At 45.5% G+C, this 23,886-nt stretch overlaps 1 protein-coding gene across 1 annotated transcript in view; it reads right to left on the bottom strand.

Moving 5' to 3' along the window:
- The window catches only part of SPATA7 (spermatogenesis associated 7), a 68,466-nt gene extending 49,435 nt beyond the window's left edge, over window positions 1-19,031 (bottom strand). Inside the window, exons 1-4 of the mRNA XM_089663111.1 lie at window positions 18,895-19,031; window positions 9,777-9,851; window positions 4,803-4,895; window positions 847-894 (exon numbers count right to left, since the gene is read on the bottom strand). Of these exons, the coding sequence (XP_089519237.1) occupies window positions 847-894; window positions 4,803-4,895; window positions 9,777-9,851; window positions 18,895-18,934 (256 nt within the window). The 5' untranslated portion in view covers window positions 18,935-19,031. The remainder of the gene's footprint in view (window positions 1-846; window positions 895-4,802; window positions 4,896-9,776; window positions 9,852-18,894) is intronic.
- Between the last annotated feature and the right edge of the window lie 4,855 nt (window positions 19,032-23,886).

Raw genomic sequence — 23,886 nt, 5'->3', positions numbered from 1 at the left:
TAATAATACACTGTAAATAATAATAAAAAATGTGATAAATCAAATGAACCACAAATAATAGCGCAACCCCAAAAACCCAAAAGAATTGTGTAAATATAAAGAAAATAAATAAAATAGATCAATCAGTAACTAAATAATCTTATTATATCCACCACCATGTAAGTGCAATAAATGAATCAGTGCAAGAAGCAAGTATAACAAATGTAGGACGTCCGCATATAGTCCATTCACAAAAGTCCATATATCAACGAATATATGGACTACTGACCCCAGGCCCTGGGGCAGTGTCCGAAGTTTCCAAATGGTCAGTCCGCCCCTGCTTTGATACCTATTCTGGGAGGATCTGGGTATTAAAGTGAGATCCATACCCAGTCATATATTACCAAATGACTATTAGTCCTTGTTCACGCCAAGTCCAAGCGTGCGCACGTTTTTGTGCGTGCCCGCGCGTTGTGACGAATGTGCAAATTTGATAAATTGTGCCGCATCAAAGTGCAGGGTACTGTGTGTCATGCATTTCGGTAGGCACAAATGCACGTTTATTTGCTAGGTGGAAATTAATGCCACTCATTGGTGTCTGCAAAAGGGCAGCACATTCTTGTGAGGTGCGGGAAAATGCATAATTTTGCACACCACACCTGGTGTCAGCGAGCCCTTAAAGAGAACCTGTCATGATGCCTACTGCCTGTGCCTACCAGTTAGGGGTTGGCACATCCCTAAGCCCGGGAGCCCTGGAACTAACACCGTATTCACCATATTCAGGATTCGGCCAATGGCAGGCCCCGATGTGACAGGTCCTCTTTAAATGACAAGCGTAGAATAGTCAGAGGGTAAAAGCTCACTTACATTTAATGCTTTTGGTCATACTCTTCGGAGGGGAGCAATCGACGGCAGCTGAAAGAGAAGAGATGAAGTGTAATATGAGAGAGAGAAGCGTAGCGGGTCTATAAACCGCTATCAGGAAGACAGATATATCGCCGGATCCTGTGGCGGTTGAACCTGCGCTCCGACAGATAAGGATTTCTTACAAACCATTTACTTTAATGAAGTATCTGTGCAAATGTGAAATACTGTCACGAAGGTAGCCTGGAGGTATTAAAATCAAGAAAAATATATTTTAAAAATACTCTTCCCAAATATATTGACATATATCTGAAATGCTACAATGTTGGCCATGTTCAATAAATTTCAAAATATAACACACACACACACACACACACACACTCTTTATGTTGAAATGCAAAATTGTAGCATTTCAAATATATGGCAATATATTTGGGAAGAATATTTTTAAAATATATTTCAAATATATTTTTCTTCCATGTGGGTTCTTCGCCATTCAATTTACACAACAGAAAAAAAGACCTCTGTCTTCTGATAATGGTAGAAATCGGTTGCTCTGGATTGGCAGTTTAGCAGAATATTCTGGATTTAGGTTGTTCCTGTACTGTATATAAGAAAATATATGTATTATACGCTTTACTGACAATTAAAGTATTTAAGTGCTTATATGCTAATGTCAGGTTCTTTATAACAGGTTCGCTTGGTAGATTTTATTGAAACAAATTGTTCTCTGGATCCTTGGATGACCTTCTTGTGGTACATAGAGACAGTTTCTCCATATTCTATAATGAGGTATTTGGGAGTCTAGAGGTTAGTGAAGCTGATGAGGTGTGCCAAGGTAGCAGAAAGTAATGTTTTTTTAATGAATGATGTGCTGCTTATGCAAATTCTTGAGTTAATGATTTAATATGTAAAATGTTAATATTTAGGAGCGCCCTATATGGCAACTGTCCAGGACTGAAGTTTAAAAGGCCTCCTATTTATTAAAGAGGTCAGCTCTTTGGTACATCCGTCATGTCCAAGGATGCCAGGGTGCGTTATTCTCTCTACTTTCTAATCCTTGCTTTTACTTTGTAACTCTTCACTTATTTATTATTAATATTACACATGATTTACAGGGTGCTTTGTAACTCTTCTCTTCTAAATAAACTTTTAAACACTTTTAAAAACTAGAGGTTGTTGATTTCCTTACCACTATAAACCAGAGGCTCTGGATGGACAGTTGGATAAATGTCTCTATATTGAGCAGTAGTGGAACTACTAAGGTTGCAAAGGTCACACTAAAAATAGAGCCATTTGTCCAACTGTCCATCCAGAGCCTCTGCTTTATAGACCAGATATATCCTAAATATAGAGCCATTTATCCAACTGTCCATCCAGAGCCTCTGGTTTATAGACCATGATGTACAGTAGGATAAATGGCTCTAAATCTCTCTATATTTAGGATGTATCCAGTTTATAAACCAGAGGCTTTGCATCTACGGTTGGATACATGGTTCTATATTTAGGCTGTATCTGGCATATAAATGAGAGGCTCTGGATGTACAGTTGGATAAATGGCCCTATTATTAGAACCTCTGGTTTATAGACCAGATACATCCTAAATATAGAACCATTTATCCAACTGCACATCATGGTCTATGCACCAGAGGCTCTGGATGGACAGTTGGATAAATGGCTCTAAATGGTTCTATATTTAGGATATATCTGGCAGATAAATGAGAGGCTCTGGATGTACAGTTGGATTAATGGCTCTATTTTTAGAGCCTCTGGTTTATAGACCGGATACATCCTAAATATAGAACCATTTATCCAACTGTACATCCAGAGCCTCTGGTTTATAGACCATGATGTACAGTTGGATAAATGGTTATATATATATATATATATATATATATATATATATATATACATACATATATATATATATATATATACATACATACATACATACACACATATATATATATATATATATATATATATATATATATATATAGGATGTATCCGGTCTATATACCAGAGGCTCTGGATGTACAGTTGGATAAATGGTTCTATATTTAGGCTGTATCTGGCATATAAATGAGAGGCTCTGGATGTACAGTTGGATTAATGGCTCTATTTTTAGAACCTCTGGTTTACAGACCGGATACATCCTATATATAGAACCATTTATCCAACTGTCCATCGTGGTCTATACACCAGAGGCTCTGGATGGACAGGGGCATAAAGGAATCGCTGTATATCCTAAGATGCAGAATAAACCCTTATGTCTGGGATTGGTGATGGAAGGGCGACAAGAAATACTTTGTCTTTAAGAAGACTCACATTTCTCCCTGTCAGTCTCTGTAATAGGAGCGCTGTGGCGTGGTGACCACCACCAGTAGGGAAGAACCTGAAAAGCAGGACTGTGCTGTGCCATTTGATACTGATCAGTACTGCCCGAGGGGGAACAAGGCAGGATGAGGATGATAATGCCTTTTCCCGAGGAATGCACACGGCCTGCCAGCGCTCCGCCTGTAAACACACAGACATTCTTTAACCGCAACAACGCCACTGTGTTTACCGGAGCGCCAATCACAGGTACACAGTATCATTGAAACCAAATGCACACCAAGACAAATACGACTACAGAAACATATAGATGGTTACTGAACAGATCAGGGATAAGCAGCCAATACATATCCTGCTGCTGAGGGACTACAAGTCCCAGCATGCACCATATTTTTTTTGCATTGGGTTTGTCTAATACAAACCTTCCATAGCCAGTGACCCCACAGCAGGGAGTCTCATGGTACAGTTTAACAATCACATGATGGGGGTCACGGATTTTTCTTTGGAGTCCCAGCATTGCCACCCTAGGACAAGTCTATAGAAATCCAGTAAACGGAACCTTCCCGTGTTCCCTGCCTGCGCCGCACTCTTATAAGTTACATTGTTACCAGTTCTCCTCTGTGAACTAAAGAACACCCCCCCATGTTATGCCGAAGAGGAGAGGGGGAGGTGTTCTGTAGTTGACAAAGGAGAACTGGTAGCAATGTAACTTATAAGAGTGCGGCACAGGAAGTGTCGGCTCACTGGATCTCTGGCAGGATCAACAGGTATTTTTTCTTTTGCACAGAAATAAGACTTTCAGTGATATATTTAAAAGACCAAAAGAATCGCTGTTAGGGTTCACATACACTTTATGACTGGCCCCCAGGTGCCCTCCATGCACGGGGCTCAATAAGTCCTCAACTGACAGTAGCTGCTGTTTCCTCACAGTTATCCTAAATGACCGGCAGACACTCTGGCCGGTCAATGTTATGTTGGCCACACACATTACAATCTGGTTGAACCTTCCTCGTGATGTTTACCAATCCGTAGATAGGGGAAGGCTGTCTCAGACAAACCACTCTATTTCTAAATAATTAGGAGGTCCTTGTGCTCAGTAGGAGATTGTACAATCAGATTGCAACATGAGAGGGGTGACGGCACAGGAGAGGGGTGACGGCACAGGGGAGAGGTGACGGCACTGGAGAGGGGTGACGGCACAGGGGAGGGGTGACGGCACAGGGAAGAGGTGACGGCACAGGGAAGAGGTGACGGCACAGGGGAGGGGTGACGGCACAGGGGAGGGGTGACGGCACAGGGGAGGGGTGACGGCACAGGGGAGGGGTGACGGCACAGGACAGAAGTGTTCCTCCACAGTTCTCGTCTGACCTCATCCTTTGCACAGCACATACTGAACTCTCCCTCGACTATAAAGCCGCCATTCCGGTCAGGAAACAGATCTGAGAATCTTCAGTGACTCCATAGAAGATGAAGGAGAGAGAGCTCTAGATCTGAGAGAAGCCGACTCGGAGATCCTCACTCCTGTCATCATCATCCTCTGTAGTGTAACACCAGACAACACACCGACACCCCTGACCCTTCCCCCATCGCCTGGCATGTCTCCAATCAGATTGGAGGGTCCATACCTTTCGCAGTAAGGATCTTGTTGTAGTGGGCGAGCATGTGGTCCCGGATCCGGTACTGGTCACTGAGCCGGCTGCTGGGGCCGATGCAGAAGGCTGGAGGAGACAAGAAACAGATTAATACAACCGGCAACCACAGAACCAATACACAGGGAGCACCTGTCATGTATACAGAGAAGGCAGCCATTGTGTGAGCTGAGGAATATCGCCGACAGGTCAGTGGAGTTCACAGAGCCATCATTTGTTTGGTGAAATATCAGCATCCATTACAGATATTTCCCTCAATTTCCTGTCTTGGTGACAACAATGTCATTGGTCAAGAAGTAAAGTATTAGAACTTACATAGCTAAATCCTGGTAATATGCAGCCAGGATGGAATTTAATGGGACAATCACTCCAATGGAAGGGAAAATTCTATATCTAATATATACACACACACACACATATACAGTTGCAAGAAAAAGTATGTGAACCCCTTGGGATTACGTGGAGTTTTGCATGAATTGGGCATAAAATGTGCTCTGAACGTCATCTAAGTCACAACAATAGGAGAACACAGTCTGCTGAACATTATACTACACAAATATTAGATGTTGCCATGGTTTAATTGCACATAACAAATAAACATTCACAGTGCAGGGAGGAAAAAGTATGTGAACCTTTGGACTTAATAACTGGTTGACCCTCCTTTGGCAGCAATAACCTCAGACAAACGTTTCCTGTAGTTGCAGATCAGACCTGCACAACGATATGGAGTCATTTTGGACCACTCCTCTTCATAAAACTGTTTCAGTGTAGCAATATTCTTGGGATGTCTGGTGTGAATCGCTCTCTTAAGGTCATGCCACAGCATTTCAATCGGGTTGAGGTCAGGACTCTGACTGGGCCACTCCAGAAGGCGTATTCTGTGCTGTTGCAGCCATTGTTTTGTTGAATTACTTGTATGCTTGTATGCCTAGGGAGAGTAGCAACAGTGCTAAACTTTCTCCATTTGTAGACAGTCTGTCTTACCGTGGACACATGAACATCAAGGCTTTTGGAGATACTTTTGTAACCCTTTCCAGCTTCATGCAAGTCAACAATTCTTGATTGTAGGTCTTCTGAGAGCTCTTTTCTGCGAGGCATGGTTCACATCAGACAGTGCTTCTTGAAACCAGTAAACCCAAAACAGGTGTGTGTTTTTTAAGGGCAGGACAGCTGTCAGCAACACATCCAATATCATCACACTGATTGGAGTCAAGGTTGGCTCACTCCTGGCTCCAATTAGCTCTGGGAGAAGTCATTAAGCTAGGGCCTCACATACTTTTTCCTCCCTGCACTGTGAATGTTTACATGTTATGTGCAATTAAACCATGGCAACATCTAATGTTTGTGTAGTATTATGTTCAGCAGACTGTGTTCTTCTATTGTTGTGACTTAGATGACGTTCAGAGCACATTTTATGCCCAATTCATGCAAAACTCCACGTAATCTCAAGGGGTTCACATACTTTTTCTTGCAACTGTATATACACACACATATATATATATACACACACACACACACACACACACACACACACATATATACATACATACACATACATATATACACACACACATATATACATACATACATATATACACACACACACATATATATACACACACATGCATATACACACACACACACACACACACACACATATGTATACATATACACACATACATACAGTTAGATCCATATATATTTGGACACAGGCACAATTTTAGTTTTTTTTTGTTTTTTCATGTTGCTGCGATCTCTCTGATGGATTTGATTCATTTTTGAAGCCTTACAATGAAATGTTTCACTTGCAGGGACAGCTCCTTCTAACGCATGATGAAAGTTCACAGCAATAGATTCCAAATGCAATTACTACACTTAGAATCACCTCCAGACCTTTTACCTGCTTAATTGATGAAGAAATAACAAAGGAGTAGCCCACACCTGGCCATGAAACAGCTTTTGATTCAATTGTCCAATTACTTTTTGGTCCCTTGAAAAAGGGGGGATGGCTACTCTTAAGAGCTGTAATTCCTAAACCCCCCCTCCAATTTGGATGTACATACCCTCAAACTAAACCTGAGAGTGTGCACTGTCCACCCATATCTGTCAGGAATAGACTCGCCAATAGTGGTGGGACTCACCTGCCGTGTGGGTTGCAGTACCAGGACTGGCCAGCGGGTGCTCTCAGCAGCCAGAAACTGACTCTGGCAGTCAGCCAACACCTGGGGCTGATTGAAGGAAGTGTATTTAAGCAGGACCAGGCCTGTGATCAGGGCCTTGGTGTATTGTTTCCCATGAGCCCCTGTACCTGGTATCCTGTGTTCCTGTTCTGCTGACGATCTGATTTGTTGCCGACCCTGCCTGATCCTGACCTCTGCTGACCATCTCCTGTTGAACCCCTGGCTTGCCTGACCATCCTTCTGCCTGATCCTTGGTACCGCGCTGCCCGCTACCTGCTGAACCTGGCTTGTGACCCCGACCATTCTCTGCTTGCTCCTCCTGTACCACGCTGCCCGCATGATACCGACCCGGCCTATCTGACTACGCTTACTTCACCCGACGATCCATCCATCCCGCACGGATCACCTTTACTAAGTCTGCCTGCCTCTTCCCATCAGACTCCGTTCCTGCACTCCCCTGCCAGTATTCTCTACCACAGCCGGACACACTCAGGGGTGGCGACCTGGTTCCAGTCTGCACCAAGTCCATCCCCACCATCAGGGGCCCTGGTGAATAGCAGGCTGGGACTTAGACCCCGCACCCTGAGGAAATCCATGCTGTGGGCTGCTAGAGACACTGCCAGGTGGCACCTGACAGTACCTTACGGCCTGCCTGACCATTTCACCTCTCCAGCCCTGACTACGCCTGTGTTCCTGAAGCCTGCTACTTCCCTGTGTCAGTCCACACATTTCTGGTCATACCTGGATCGCTGACAATACTCATTATAGAACTATATCCTGAATATGTTTTGGTAAATACCTGAAAAAAACTAAAATTGTGCCTGTGTCCAAATATATATGGACCTAACTGTATATATAGAGTGCTCAGCATAAATGAGTACACCCCTTTTTGAAAAAGTAACAATTTTCAGAATTTGGACAAAACTGGACTTTTATAGAACATTTGTTCGGCTCATTACATGGAAGGAAGGTTCATAATATAACTTAGATGACAAAATCTTCAGTTTTACTCCAATTAGTTGATGCAAAAATGAATCCACCCGACAACAAGAACTCCTCCATCTAGTATTCTGTATGACCTCCATGATATGTAAGGACGGCACCAAGTCTTCTAGGCATGGAAAGAACAAGTTGGTGACATATTGCAACATCGATCTTTTTCCATTCTTCAAGAACGACATCTTTTAGAGCCTGGATGCTGGATGGAGAGCGATGATCAACTTGTCTCTTCAGAATTCTCCATAGGTGATCGGTTGGGTTCAGATCAGGAGACATACTTGGCCACTGAATCACTTTCACCCTGTTCTTCTACAGAAATGCAATAGTGGCCTTAGATGTGAGTTTTGGCTCATTGTCATGTTGGAAAAGTGCACGACGACCGAGGGCACGGAGTGATGGTAGCATCTTCTCTTTCAATATAGAGCAGTACATCTGTGAATTCATAACTCCATCAATGAAATGCAGCTCCCCGACACCAGCGGCACTCATGCAACCCCACAGGAAACTTCCACCACCATGTTTCACTGTAGGCACCATGCATTTTTCTTTGTACTCCTCACATTTGTGACGCCATACAATTTTGAAGCCATTGGTTCCAAAAACATTTATCTTGGTCTCATCACTCCAGAGTACAGAGTCCCAGGAGTCTTCTTTTTCAGCATGGGCCCTGGCAAGTTCTAGGTGGGATTTTTTGGGCATGGGCTTTAGGAGAGGCTTCCTTCATGAAGGACACCCATGAATGCCATTCCTCTGCAGTGTACGCCATATTGTGTCACGGGAAACAATCACCCCAGTTTGTTTTTTTACTTCTTTAGCTAACTGCAGTGAACTTGCATGGCCATTTTCTTCAACACGTCTCAACAGAAGACGCTCCTATCGAGCTGTTAACTTCCGTGGACGGCCTGGACGTCTCTGTGAAATGGTTGCAGTTCAATCTTTGGTAAATTTTTGTATCACTTTTGCTCCAGTATTCTGACTGATAAGTAAAGCTTTGCTGATCTTCTTGTAGCCTTCACCTTCCTTGTGTAAAGAAATTATTTTCTCTTTCTCAGGCCTGTGAAATTTCTCTTCCATGTGGTGCCATTGCGGACATCATGAAATGGGAGGGTTTTTCTTTGTTAAGTCACACCCTTTTATAATCACCTGTCTGCTTGACACCTGTTTAATGAATAATTACACTCTCCTGTAGCGGATTTCTTGTTAATTAGGATTTTGTCTAAAATTTAGCTTTACTCCCAAGACTTTCAGTGGGGTGTGTTAATTTTTGCAACATGGTCTTGAATTAATTTGTTAGGAAAAATACTTTTTTGTGTGTGCAAATTACCAAATCTTGTTTGCAATCAATGGCCGGCATTTGTGGGAGTATTTTGTAGTATAGTGTCCCATAGAAAATGTGGATTCTGAAATCTATTGGGGTTTACTCATTTATGCTGAGCAATATATAAATAAATAAAAATAATAATATATTTATATAAATATAAATTATTTTTTTTCTAACTAAACTTATAAATAAATAAAACAATTATATATATATATATATATATATATATATATATATATATAAAAAAATTGTTTTATTTATTTTTATATAATTTATTTATAAGTTTAGTTAGAAAAAACATAAATCATAAAAATAACATTGCAAAAAAAAAAAAAGAAAGCCAGTTCAGAAAGGATCCCTCCGCCAGGACAAATGGGACTGCGCATCCCCCCGCCCCATGAAGTCTGCGGACAGCGAGAAGGTTACATTCCACTCACAGAGTGCGCTTACCATTGCTTTTGGTACTCATATGTCCTCTAAACGGGCTGGACACACCACAGCGTGGGATGGAGGGGACCCTGGATCCTGCAAAAGGAGTAAAATTATTACATTTAAATAAATATTTTATAATTTTTAGTTCATAGAAAAAATTTATTGTAGCCACATCACACCTACTGATTCTTTGGGGGGGTTTATTTATAAAAAAAAATTCTCAAGCACAGACTTCAATAATGAACAATCACTGTGCTGTGTATGATATATTTATTTCCTATGATCCTTAGCTCCATCTAGTGGCCATGATGCAGTGTTTCCTTTTTCAGGTATTTCAGGAAAATTCTGCATTATGGCCACTAGATGGAGCTGACCATTATAGGAAATATTAGAAGACTTATGAGGATTATTGGAGATGACTCGGGGAACGTTTGAGACATTCGCACATCAAATTTTTTTTTTTTATACATAGACTTCACTGTGTCTTTATTATTACACAGTACATCTCCCTTTAATTGTTAGACCCTTGCACACCTATCCATGTACAATGATACACATTCGTGCTATAAACAAACAAAAAAAATAAAAAATTGTAATAATAAAATAAAAACTCAATAAAATTGTTTTTGGAAAACAAAATTAAAACATTAAAAATTATAATAAAATAAAAACTCAATAAAATTGTTTTTGGAAAAAATATTAAAAATAAATAAATAAATAAATAAATCCGTGTGAAAAATGACACAGGTATAAAACAATTTATTTAAACTATAATGAGAAAGCAGCAAGTAGAAAGACAGATATACAAAGTCCAAGATAGATATGAAAATTCTGGACTGAAAGCGAAAATTCAGGATGCACTTCACCGAAATGCACAGTTTTTAAAATGTTATTATTATTATTTCAGGTACTTATATAGCGCCATCAATTTATGCAGCACATATATATATATATATATATTACATTCACATCAGTCCCCGCCCTTGAGGAGCGTACAGTCTAAGGTCCCTAACTCACATTCATACATACATACTAGGGACAATTCAGACAATTCAGTGCGTTTTCTGGAAAGGGTCGGGGACTTTTTTTGAACGCGAAACGTTGCATTTTTGGTTCTATAGACTTCCATTGGGAACGCTGAAGAAAAGCATATGTTGCGTTTTTGCTGCATTTTGCATTTTTCATTTAAAATCTGCCTAGCAACAAGAAAAAAAAAACTCATCAAAAACGCAAAACGCAACACAAAACGCAATGCAGAAACACACTAAGCACAGCCTGCACAGGTGTGAGCCTAGGGTTAACCTGTGCGATTTGCTGCAGGTCGATTTCTAAAGTAGTTCTTGCATGACTTTTTCTGCAGTTTTGTGGCGATTCCAATTTCACAGACATAGAATACAATGGAAATCGCTCTGCAAGTAGCAAAAAAATTGTTGAATATATTCAATGTGGACGCTGCAGAAAAGCATGTGTTGCGTTTTTGCAGTGTTTTGCATTTTTCATTTGAAATCTGCCTAGCAACAAGAAAAATGAATAAAAAGAAAAAAAAATGCAAAATGCATCAAAAGCGCAAAACACAACATAAAACGTAATGCAGAAACGCACTAAACGCAACCTGCATAGGTGTGACCCTATGGTTAACCTGTGCAATTTGCTGCAGGTCGATTTCTAAAGTAGTTCTTGCATGACCTTTTCTGCAGTTTTGTTGCGATTTCGATTTCACAGACATAGAATACAATGGAAATCGCACCGCAAGTTGCAAGGAATCGTTGAATATCTTCACAAGTAGCAATAAAGTCTTCAAAAATCGCACCTGAAATTGCTGAAATTGCATGATTTTAAATTTAAATTAAAGTCTATGGGTACAAGCCGGACAGAAGTCGCCTTGAAGTAGCACAGGAACCTTTTCTAAAGTCACCCGGTGCGTTTTTTGGAATGGGTCAGGGACTTTTTTGAACGCAAAACATTGCGTTTTTGGTTCTATAAAGTTCCATGGGAATGCTGCAGAAAAGCATGTGTTGCGTTTTTGCCGCGTTTTGCATTTAAAATCTGCCTAGCAACAAGAAAAAATAAAAAAAAAAAACCCAGCAAAATTCATCAAATGCGCAAAACACAACATAAAACGCAATGCAGAAACGCAACCTGCATAGGTGTGACCCTAGGGTTAACCTGTGCGATTTGCTGCAGGTCGATTTCTAAAGTACCGTATTTTCCGGCGTATAAGACGACTTTTTACCCCTTGGGTCGTCTTATACGCCGGTAACGGCATGCTGACACTTTTTAGGGGGGGGGGGCGGCGGCGGCACCGCGCCCTTCCAACAGAAGGGAAACTAAGTACAGGGGTGGGCAGGGGCTGCTGTCTCTTACCTGGCTCCGGTCCCACGACGATCCGGTCCAGGAAGCGCGGCTGCTCCTTCCTTCGATTAGTCCACTGGATGTTCGCGCGGCTGCTCGGCTTCGCCTCCTCACCAGTGATTGGCCGCCAGAACTGTAGCTCAGGAAAGGCACACAGGCGGCCAATCACCGGCGAGGAGGCGGCCCCGCGAAAATCGAGTGGAGATGCAGGTAAGTGTGCCGTGCTTAGGTGCTGCTGCAACCACATATGCTGGCTGCAGCAGCACCGTACTGGAACAGGGGTCAGCAAGTGTCAGTGGGAGGAATAGTGCCCCATCATTGGTGTCACTGATACCAATGATGGGGCATTATTCCTCCCACTGACACCAACGATGGGGCACGATGCCTCCCCCCCCCCACTGACACCAACGATGGGGCACTTTTCCTCCCCCCCACTGACACCAACGATGGGGCACTATTCCTCTCCCCTAACTGACACCAACGATTGGGCACTATTCCTCCCCTCCCACTGACACCAATGATGGGGCACTATTCCACCCCCCACTGACACCAATGATGGGGCACTATTCCACCCCGCACTGACACCAATGATGGGATACTATTCCCCCCCCCACTGACACCAACGATGGGGCACCATTCCTCCCCCCCCACTGACACCAATGATGGGATACTATTCCTCCCACTGACACCAAAGATGGGGCACTATTCCACTGACACCAATGATGGGGCACTATTCTTGCCACTGACACCAAAGATGGGGCACTATTCCACTGACAGCAATGATGGGGCACTATTCCTCCCACTGATACTAATGATGGGGTGCTATTCCTCCCACTGACACCAATGATGGGGCGCTATTCCTGCCCCTGATACCAATGATGGGGCACTATTCCTCCCACTAATACCAATGATGGGGCACTATTCCTCCCACCGACACCAATGATGGGGCACTATTCCTCCCACTGATACCAATGATGGGGCACTATTCCCCCCACTGACACCAATGATGGTGTACTATTCCTCCCACTGACACCAATTATGGGGCACTATTCCTCCCACTAATACCAATGATGGGGCACTATTCCTCCCACTGACACCAATGATGGTGTACTATTCCTCCCACTGACACCAATGATGGGGCACTATTCCTCCCACTGACACCAATTATGAGGCACTATTCCTCCCACTAATACCAATGATGGGGCACTATTCCTTCCACTGACACCAATGATGGGGCACTATTCCTTCCACTGACACCAATGATGGGGCACTATTCCTCCCACTGATACCAATGATGGGGCACTATTCCTTCTACTGACACCAATGATGGGGCACTCTACCTCCCACTGATACCAATGATGGGGCACTATTCCTCCCACTGACACCAATGATGGGGCACTATTCCTCCCACTGACACCAATGATGGGGCACTATTCCTCCCACTGACACCAATGATGGGGCACTATTCCTCCCACTGACACCAATGATGGGGCACTATTTCTCCCACTGACACCAATGATGGGGCACTATTCCTCCCACTGATACCAATGATGGGACACTATTCCTCCCACTGACACCAATGATGGGGCACTATTCCTCCCACTGACACCAATGATGGGACACTATTCCTCCCACTGACACCAATGATGGGGCACTATTCCTTCTACTGACACCAATGATGGGGCACTCTACCTCCCACTGATACCAATGATGGGGCACTATTCCTCCCACTGACACCAATGATGGGGCACTATTCCTCCCACTGACACCAATGATGGGGCACTATTTCTCCCACTGACACCAATGATGGGGCACTATTCCTCCCACTGATACCAATGATGGGGCACTATTCCTCCCACTGATACCAATGATGGGACACTATTCCTCCCACTGACACCAATGATGGGGCACTATTCCTCCCACTGACACCAATGATGGGGCACTATTCCTCCCACTGACACCAATGATGGGACACTATTCCTCCCACTGACACCAATGATGGGGCACTATTCCTCCCACTAATACCAATGATGGGGCACTATTCCCCCCACTGACACCAATGATGGGGCACTATTCCTCCCACTGACACCAATGATGGGGCACTATTCCTCCCACTGACACCAATGATGGGGCACGATTCTTCCCACTGGTGTGCACTGGAAGAGGGGTAGTCTTATACGGCGAGTACAGCCCAAACACTACATTTTAAACAGGAAACGTAGGGGGTCGTCTTATACGCCGGAAAATACGGTAGTTCTTGCATGACTTTTTCTGCAGTTTTGTTGCGATTTCAATTTCACAGACATAGAATAACATGGTAAATTGCACCGCAAACTGCAAGAAATCCTTGAATATCTTCACAAGTAACAATAAAGTCTTCAGAAATTGCCTGAAATTCCACACAAATCGCACAATTTTAAATGGCAGCGGTGTGACCGGTGACTTAGTCTATTCATCGACTTAGAACTACTGAAGTCGCTCTGACTTTGAAAAAAGGGTTCCTGTGCTACTTCAAGGCGACTTCTGTCCCGACTTGTGCCCATAGACTTTAATGGAAGTCGCCCCCAAGCCGGACAGAAATTGCACAGGAGTCTTTTCCAAAGTCACCCGCTGCGTTTTTGTTTTGTTTTGTTGCGATTTCGATTTCACAGCCATAGAATACAATGAAAATTGCACTGCAAACTGTAGGAAATCCTTGAATGTCTTCACAAGTAGCAATAAAGTCTTCAGAAATCGCACGACTTTAAATCGCAGCGTTGTGACCGGTGACTCATCATCGAATTAGAACTACTGAAGTCGCTCTAACTTTGGAAAAGGTTCCTGTGCTACTTCAAGACGACTTCTGTCTGACTTGCGCCCATAGACTTTAATGGAAGTCGCCTCCAAATCGGACAGAAGTCGCTTTGAAGTAGCACAGGAATCTTTTCCAAAGTCGGAGCGACTTCAGTAGTGCTAATTAAGACGCCTCTCATTGACTAGGCTCAGTTCACAGCCGTGACTTGTGACACCCCCCAAGTCGCATGACATAGGAAACCCCATGTTAGGCTCAGTTCACAGCTGTGACTTGGGATCCGACTTGTGACACCCCCCAAGTTGCATGACATGTGAAATCCCATGTTAGTCAATGAGAGGCATCTTAATTAGCACTTCTGTGCTCCGACTGTAGAAAAGGCTCCTGTGCTACTTCAAGGCGACTTCTATCCGACACGGGCCCATAGACTTTACTGGAAGTCGCCTACAAGTCAGATCCTCATCTATATTCATGTGATTTGGATCCGACATTACAGGAAGATTACCCAGCATTCCCTGAAAGTCGCTTGAAAGTTGCATCAAAGTCGTACTCAAGTTGCCTGGCAAAGTCGCACTGCAGGTCGCAGTAGTGTGAACCGAGAGGATTTCACAATTGTATCCCAAATCACAGGCAGTGTGAACCGAGCCTAATGCAGGCCATACATGGTTCGAATTCTGAACGATTTTTCCTCTGAAAATCAGAAATGTCGTTCGCTCGGTAATCCGATGGTGCCATCAATGATTTAGAAAGTCGGCCGACCGAGTCATAAAGTTCACCCTGTATAACAGGCGAATCTTCTGTTCCTTCCAGGTCACGGCTCAGGCGTGTATTCTTTTTGGAAAAACGATCGTACGATTTGACCATCATTGAGTCAAAAATCGGTCGTTTTTCACAAATTTTCCAACATGCCCGATCACCAAAAAAGGGGAGGAACCACGAAAATCGTCCGGTGCCATTGACTCACTAACAGAGCGAATATCGTCCGATTATTCTTAGGTCCAATTTTCGGATGAAAAATTGGTCGAATTTCGACCCATGTATGGCCGGCTTTAACCTCAGGAGGGTACCACACAGACCAGAGGCAGCCAGGCAGCTCACATTTTCGGCCAGGACACGCCTCCTTCTGGAAGGCGGGGTCTTCCGGGTGGCTCTGTGCTGGAAGGCAGATGGAGATTTCCTGGAATCAGAGCCGAGCAGAAGATCGCCGGCTCCCTGCAGCCCGACACCGCGCTGCACAATCGTCTGGAACGGCCACAATCTATAATTCATGTCGGAATTCAGAGTAGCAGAACGTGATCTCCACGCCTTGGCACCTGCGGACAATCGATCCACCGACACCGGATTACCACCGCGACGCACCTGCGGACAATCGATCCACCGGAACACTGGATTACCACCGCAATGCGCCTGCGGACAATCGATCCACCGGAACACTGGATTACCACCGCGATGCGCTTGCGGACAATCGATCCACTGACACCGGATTACCACCGCGACGCGCCTGCGGACAATCGATCCACCGGAACACTGGATTACCACCGCAATGCGCCTGCGGACAATCGATCCACCGACACCGGATTACCACCGCGACGCGCCTGCGGACAATCGATCCGCTGACACCGGATTACCACCACGACGCACCTACGGAAAAATGATCCGCTGACACCGGATTACCACCACGGCGCGCCTGCAGACAATCGATCCGCTGACACCGGATTACCACCACGACGCGCCTACGGACAATCGATCCGCTGACACCGGATTACAACCACGACGCGCCTGCGGACAAATGATCCGCCGACACCAGATTACCACTGCGACGCGCCTGTGGACAAACGATCCACCAACACCAGATTACCATCGTGACGCGCCTGCGGACAAATGATCAGCAGACACCAGATTACCACCGCGACGCGCCTGCGGACAATCGATCCATCAAAACACCGGATTACCACCGCGACGCACCTGCGGACAATCGATCCATCGGAACACCGGATTACCACTGCGACACACCTGCGGACAATCGATCCATCGGAACACCGGATTACCACTGTGACACACCTGCGGACAATCGATCCATCGGAACACCGGATTACCACTGCGACACACCTGCGGACAATCGATCCATCGGAACACCGGATTACCACTGTGACACACCTGCGGACAATCGATCCATCGGAACACCGGATTACCACTGCGACACACCTGCGGACAAACGATCCACCAGCACCGGATTACCACTGCGACGCGCCTGTGGACAAACGATCCACCAACACCAGATTACCATCGTGACGCGCCTGCGGACAAATGATCAGCAGACACCAGATTACCACCGCGACGCGCCTGCGGACAATCGATCCATCAAAACACCGGATTACCACCGCGACGCACCTGCGGACAATCGATCCATCGGAACACCGGATTACCACTGCGACACACCTGCGGACAATCGATCCATCGGAACACCGGATTACCACTGCGACACACCTGCGGACAAACGATCCACCAGCACCGGATTACCACTGCGACGCGCCTGTGGACAAACGATCCACCAACACCAGATTACCATCAGACGCACCTGCGGACAATCGATCCACTGACACCGGATTACCATCAGACGCGCCTGTGGACAATCGATCTGCTGACACCAGATTACCACCACGACGCGCCTGCGGACAATCGATCTGCTGACACCGGATTACTACCCCGAAGCACCTGCGGACAATCGATCTGCTGACACCGGATTACTACCCCGAAGCACCTGCGGACAATCGATCTGCTGACACCAGATTACCACCACGACGCGTCTGCGGACAAACGATCTGCTGACACCAGATTACCACCACAACACGCCTGCGGACAATTGATCCACCGGAACACCAGATTACCACCACGACGCGCCTGTGGAAAATCGATCCGCCGACACCAGATTACCACCAAGACACGCCTGCAGACAAACAATCCGCCAACAGCCGATTACCACCGAGACGTTCCTGCGGACAATCAATCCGTTGACACCGGATTACTGCCGCGACACGCCTGGCTGGCTGTACAGTGAACCGGCCACAGTGCAAACTGCCAGCTGCCATTGCGGCACTGATTCACACCTGAAACGCGCGTTTCCGCTTTAGGTGTTTTTTTTGATTTGGTGCTTTCTTCACACGTTAACGCCATTGCGCCTGGGGCTGCCCTAGACGTGCCAAACGCCCCAAAGTAGCTGCAGAACCCTTTCGGTTGGGCGTCTTCTTAGTGGGCATTTATAGCGCGGCAAAACATGCGTCTGCTACCCGTACTTGGGGAGCCTTTAACAAATCATGGCATTGCTTGTGTGACCCGCGGTCGCAGCGCGTTTCTGAAACTTGCGGCAAAACGCACATTTTTTGCGTGCTTAGGAAAAGCACAAGTGTGAATGCAGCCTCGAGTCCCCGGTCACACCGGTGCAACTTTTTATGCGTTTTTTAAATCGTGTGACCAGGCGCGCCCTATTGTCCACAATGATATTGGCGCGATTCCCACGCTGGCAGAGTCGCACTGTTAAAGTCGCACTTCATGCAAGTTCGGGGGCGACTTTCCTGACCTCCGCGCATGAAGTCGCACACACACGTTTGATGGAATCGGATCTATGGATTGGAAGGGAAGTTTTGGCTATTCGATCGGTTTCCGGTGTGGTCATTTTAATCGAACGACACATCGATTGGGTAACAAAATTGAAGGGTGTATGGCCAACGTAAAGAGGATCGCCATGGAGGAGGGGCCAGACTACCGATCGATCGGTTCTGATTGTATGTCGGTCTATAGTGTATGGTGGCATTGCTGAGTATTATATCGGATGAGGAATGGATTGTATCCATCAATGAGGAGAGACGATCCCAACTACGGGGAACCCCCGACACCCAGGGCAGCCAATTAGAGGGCAGAACTCCGGGAGAGGGACTACAAAGCGCAGCGCCCCTCCCCCACCGGACGGACAAATGTTACATTGTATCCACTCACCGGCCCCGCCTCCACTCCGATCACCGCCCGACACCGGCATCCCGACCCCGATCACCGCCGGAGAAGCATCACTTCCTGTCTACGGATCACCAACAGGAAGCCGCTCACCGGAGAGCCGCATCTATACCGCCCCCACCCTCTCATCACCGGAGAGCCGCATCTATACCGCCCCCCACCCTCTCATCACCGGAGAGCCGCATCTATACCGCCCCCCATCCTGCCATCACCGGAGAGGCGCATCTATACCGCCCCCTCCCTCTTCCAGCACCGGAGAGCCTCATCTATGCCGCCCCCCCCCCTCTTCCAGCACCGGAGAGCCGCATCTATACCGCCCTCCCATCCTTTCCTCCCCCCATCATCAGCTGTGTCATCCTCATCCCACCACACTGCTTCCCCATCACCTACCATTCACTCCTGAACCCCCCCATAATATCACCAAACCCTCCACCATATCATCCACATCCTTCATCCCCTTCCATGTCATCCTCATCCTGCAGCATTACCACCACCCCCTCCCACCGTCTTATCCTCATCCCTCTGCATCTTTCCCCCATCACCAGCTGTATTTTCATGGTCTTTCTCCATCAATTACCTATCAGCTGTTGTGTCATCCTGATCCATTCACTTCAATCCCTCTGAATCAATACCCCTCCCACCATCCTAACTTGGTCCTGCTGCATCAACCCGATTATCAGCCATGTCATCTCGATCCCTCTGTATAATCACCCCTCCCCCCCACTGCCCTATCCTGATCCTGCTGCATCAACCCCATTATCAGCCCTGTGATCTCGATCCCTCTGTATAATCCCCCCCCCACATCCTATCCTGATCCCGCTGCATCAACCCCCTTATCAGCCATGTCATCTCGATCCCTCTGTATAGTCATAATCCCCCCCACTGTCTTATCATGATCCCGCTGCATAACCCATTAAATCACTTCAGAACGTTTTCCACCTTTATTGTGACCTATAAACTGTACAACTCAATTGAACAACAAACTGAAATATTTTAAGGGGGGGTGAACATAAAACACTAAAATAATGTGGTTGCATAAGTGTGCACACCCTCTTATAACTGGGGATAGCTGTGTTCATAATGAAGCAATGTCTTTCCTGACATTTTCTTAGTCACATCCTACAGCAAAAGCCATGGTCCGCAGAGAGCTTCCAAAGCATCAGAGGGATCTCATTGTTAAAAGGTATCAGTCAGGAGAAGGGTACAAGAGAATTTCCACGGCATTAGATATCCCATGGAACATAGTGAAGACAGTCATCAGGTGGAGAGAATATGGCGCAACAGTGACATCGCCAACAGAGACATCGCCAACAGAGACATCGCCAACAGCGACCTCGCCAACAGAGACATCGCCAACAGTGACATCGCCAACAGTGACATCGCCAACAGCGACCTCGCCAACAGCGACCTCGCCAACAGAGACATCGCCAACAGCGACATCGCCAACAGCGACCTCGCCAACAGAGGCATCGCCAACAGTGACCTCACCAACAGCGACCTCGCCAACACCGACCTCGCCAACAGAGGCATCGCCAACACCGACCTCGCCAACAGCGACCTCGCAACAGAGACATCGCCAACAGCGACCTCGCCAACAGTGACCTCGCCAACAGAGGCATCGCCAACAGCGACCTCACCAACAGCGACCTCGCCAACAGTGGCATCGCCAACAGTGGCATCGCCAACAGTGACTTCGCCAACAGAGGCATCGCCAACAGAGGCATTGCCAACAGTGACATCGCCGACAGTGACATCGCCAACAGAGACATCGCCAACAGAGACATCGCCAACAGAGACATCAGAAACAGAAACATGAAAGGAGCTGCAGGAATATCTGGCCAGTCCTGGCTGTGTGGTCCGTGTGACAACAATCTCCCGTATTCTTCATATGTCTGGGCTACGGGGTGGAGTGACAAGACGGAAGCCTTTTCTTATGAAGAAGAACATCCAAGCCCGGCTAAATTTGGCAAAAACACATTTAGTCTCCCAAAAGCATGTGTGAAAATGTGTTCTGGTCTGATGAAACCAAGGATGAACTTTTTGGCCATAATTCCAAAAGATATGTTTGGCACAAAAACAACACTGCACATCACCAAAAGAACACCATACCCACCGCGAAGCATGGTGGTGACAGCATCATGCTTTGGGGCTCTTTTTCTTCAGCTGGAAATGAGGTCTTATGCAGGCCATAGACGGGTCGAAAATCGGCCGTTTTAAAGAAAAAACGATAGTTCGATCGGCCGACGTTACCACCAACGGTAAAAAAATCGGCCGATTTTCATCCTGTCTATGGCCTGCATTTAACCCCATAATTACTTCCGTCCCTTGCAGAGACAGGGGAGCAATACAGAAGAATAAGAAGAAGAATAAAAGAGGAAGAGGAAGAATTCCAGTCCGCTATTATATTTTATATGAAAAGTCTTGCGGTTGCAACATTGTATCCATTTCGGATACAGATGTGTTTATTTGGATACAAATGGATACATTTGTTGCAACCACAAGACTTTTCATATAAAATATAATAGCGGACTGGAATTCTTCTCCTTCCTTCCTTCTTTCTTCTTCCTTCTCCTTCTTCCTTCTCTCTTCTTCCTTCTTCTTCTTCTTCTTCTTCTTTCTTCTCCTCCTTCTCCTTCTTCTTCTTCCTTCCTTCTTTCTTCCTTCATCTTCTTCTCCTTCCTTCTTTCTTCTTTCTTCCTTCATCTTCTTCTTCCTTCCTTCTTCTTCGTCCTTCCTCCTTCTTTCTTCATCTTCTTTCTTCTTTTTCTTTCTCCCTCTTCTTTCCTCTCCTTCTTTCTCCCTCTTCTGCTTTCTCCTTCTTTCTCCCTCTTCTTCTTTCTTCTTCTTTCTCCCTCTTCTTCTTTCTTCTTCTTTCTCCCTCTTCTTCTTTCCTCTTCTTCTTTCTCCCTCTTCTTCTTTCTTCTTCTTCTTTCTCCCTCTTCTTCTTTCCTCTTCTTCTTTCTCCCTCTTCTTCTTTCTTCTCCTTCTTTCTCCCTCTTCTTCTTTCTTCTTCTTTCTCGTTCTTGCAGGTCACAGCTCATGCGCAGATTTTTTATCAGTAAAATGATCTTCAAAATGTGCCGTGAATTTTCCAACATGCCAACATAAAAAAAAAATGTGCAAAAAGCCCAAAAAACGTCCGACCAATTAACCCACTAATGGTGCGAAAATCAGCCGATTTTCAACCCGTCTTTGGCTGGCATTAGTCCAGGTAGAGGGAATTATGAACAGTTCCAAATACCGGTCAATATCGGCACAAAACCTTCCGGCTTCAGGAAGAGGAACTTCATCTTTCAGCATGACAACAACCCAAAGCATACATCCAAAGCAACAGAGGAATGACTTTACCAGAAGCAGGGGTGGACTGACAACTCATGGGGCCCCGGGCAATAGGGGATCATGGGGCCCCTGTGTCCTTGCCCACACTCAAACAACACCCAAAAAAGCCTATGAAAGGTACCAGGGGCATCTCATGGGACCCCCTACTGACCCCGGGCCCTCGGGCAATGCCCGAGTTCCCAAATGGTCAGTCCGTCCCTGGCTAGAAGAAGATGAAAGTTTTGGATCGGCCCAGCCAGAGCCCAGACCTGAATCCGATGGGAAATCTGTGGGGGGATCTGAAGAGGGCTGTGCACAGATGTCCTCGCAATCTGACAGATTTGGAAAGTTTCTGCAAGGAAGAGCGGGCAATATTGCCAAGTCCAGATGTGTCGTGCTGATAGACTCCTCCCCAAAAAGACTGAGTGCTGAAAATCACATCAAAAGGGGCTTCAACAAAGGATTAATGTGAGGGTGTGAACACTTATGCAATCAGATTATTTTAGTTTTTTATTTTTACTTCCCTCCTACTTAAAAGATTTCAGTTTGTTGTTCAACTGAGTTGTACAATTTACGGGTCACATTAAAGGTGGAAAAAGTTCTGAAATGATTTATCTTTGTCTCATTTTCATCGCAGAAACCTGACATTTTAACAGGGGTGTGCAGACTTTTTACATCCACTGTATGTAGATGAGATCATTATGTTATACATTAATCACAATGTTACTCCGCTCCTCGCAAGACCTCTTACTCTCTAGCTCCCTTGTCTCCTCCTCCCATGCTTGTCTCCAGGACTTCTCCAGAACTTCCCCCATCCTCTGGAACTCACTACCCCAATTTATCAGACTATCGCCTACTCTGCTCACTTTTAGGCGATCTCTGAAAACTGATCTCTTCAGGGAAGCCTATCCTGCCCTCAGCTAATAATGGAATCTTCTACTCCTCCTACTAGTCAATCCCCCACAGTTACTACCTTTTGTACCACTAGCCCCTCCCTCCTAGATTGTAAGCTCCAAGGATCAGGCCCTCCTAACCCTCTTGTATTGAACTGTATTGTTGCTGTATTGTCTCCCACTATATTGTAAAGTGCTGAGCAAACTGTTGGCGCCATAAATCCTGTATAATAATAATAATAATAATGTTACAAGCTGGCTGACCAATGACTCGGCCCCGTTGAGTCTATTTCGGTCACATTTTCTGCGTCTCAGATGACGGTTTATAGAACCGCCCCCCTCTGTGCCGCTGCGTAAGTGTAAATAATTGTTCCCTTCTCATGACAACAAACCCTCTAATTTCCCTTCTATATATATCTATATGTATATATATATAAAATATATATCCTCCTCCATTTATAACCAGCGCGGTGACGTCGGGCACAGAGCGTAATATTCACTGAGCTCCTGGAACTCGTCTCTTTAAGGTCACATCACGTCCTCAATGCTATAAATCTTCACCGCGAATGTAACTGAAAATATAATAAATGAGATGTTATGTCCGCCACAGCCCAGATTTATTGTACAGACCTGAATTAGAACCGATACAACTCCGTCATATTAGAAATACAATTATTTTTCATTTGTTAGTGCGAAAGGGCAAAAAAAAATACGTTTCCTCCTTTAGTCTAGGTTCACACCAATGTTTTTCTGCTGCATTTTGCGG

Source organism: Staurois parvus, unplaced genomic scaffold (assembly GCF_062004578.1).
Source record: "Staurois parvus isolate SC_StPar_1 unplaced genomic scaffold, SC_StPar_1.0 ptg001627l, whole genome shotgun sequence".
NCBI lineage: Eukaryota > Metazoa > Chordata > Amphibia > Anura > Ranidae > Staurois > Staurois parvus.
Note: the sequence above shows the minus strand (reverse complement) of the source record. Positions and strands in the feature narration are given on the sequence as shown.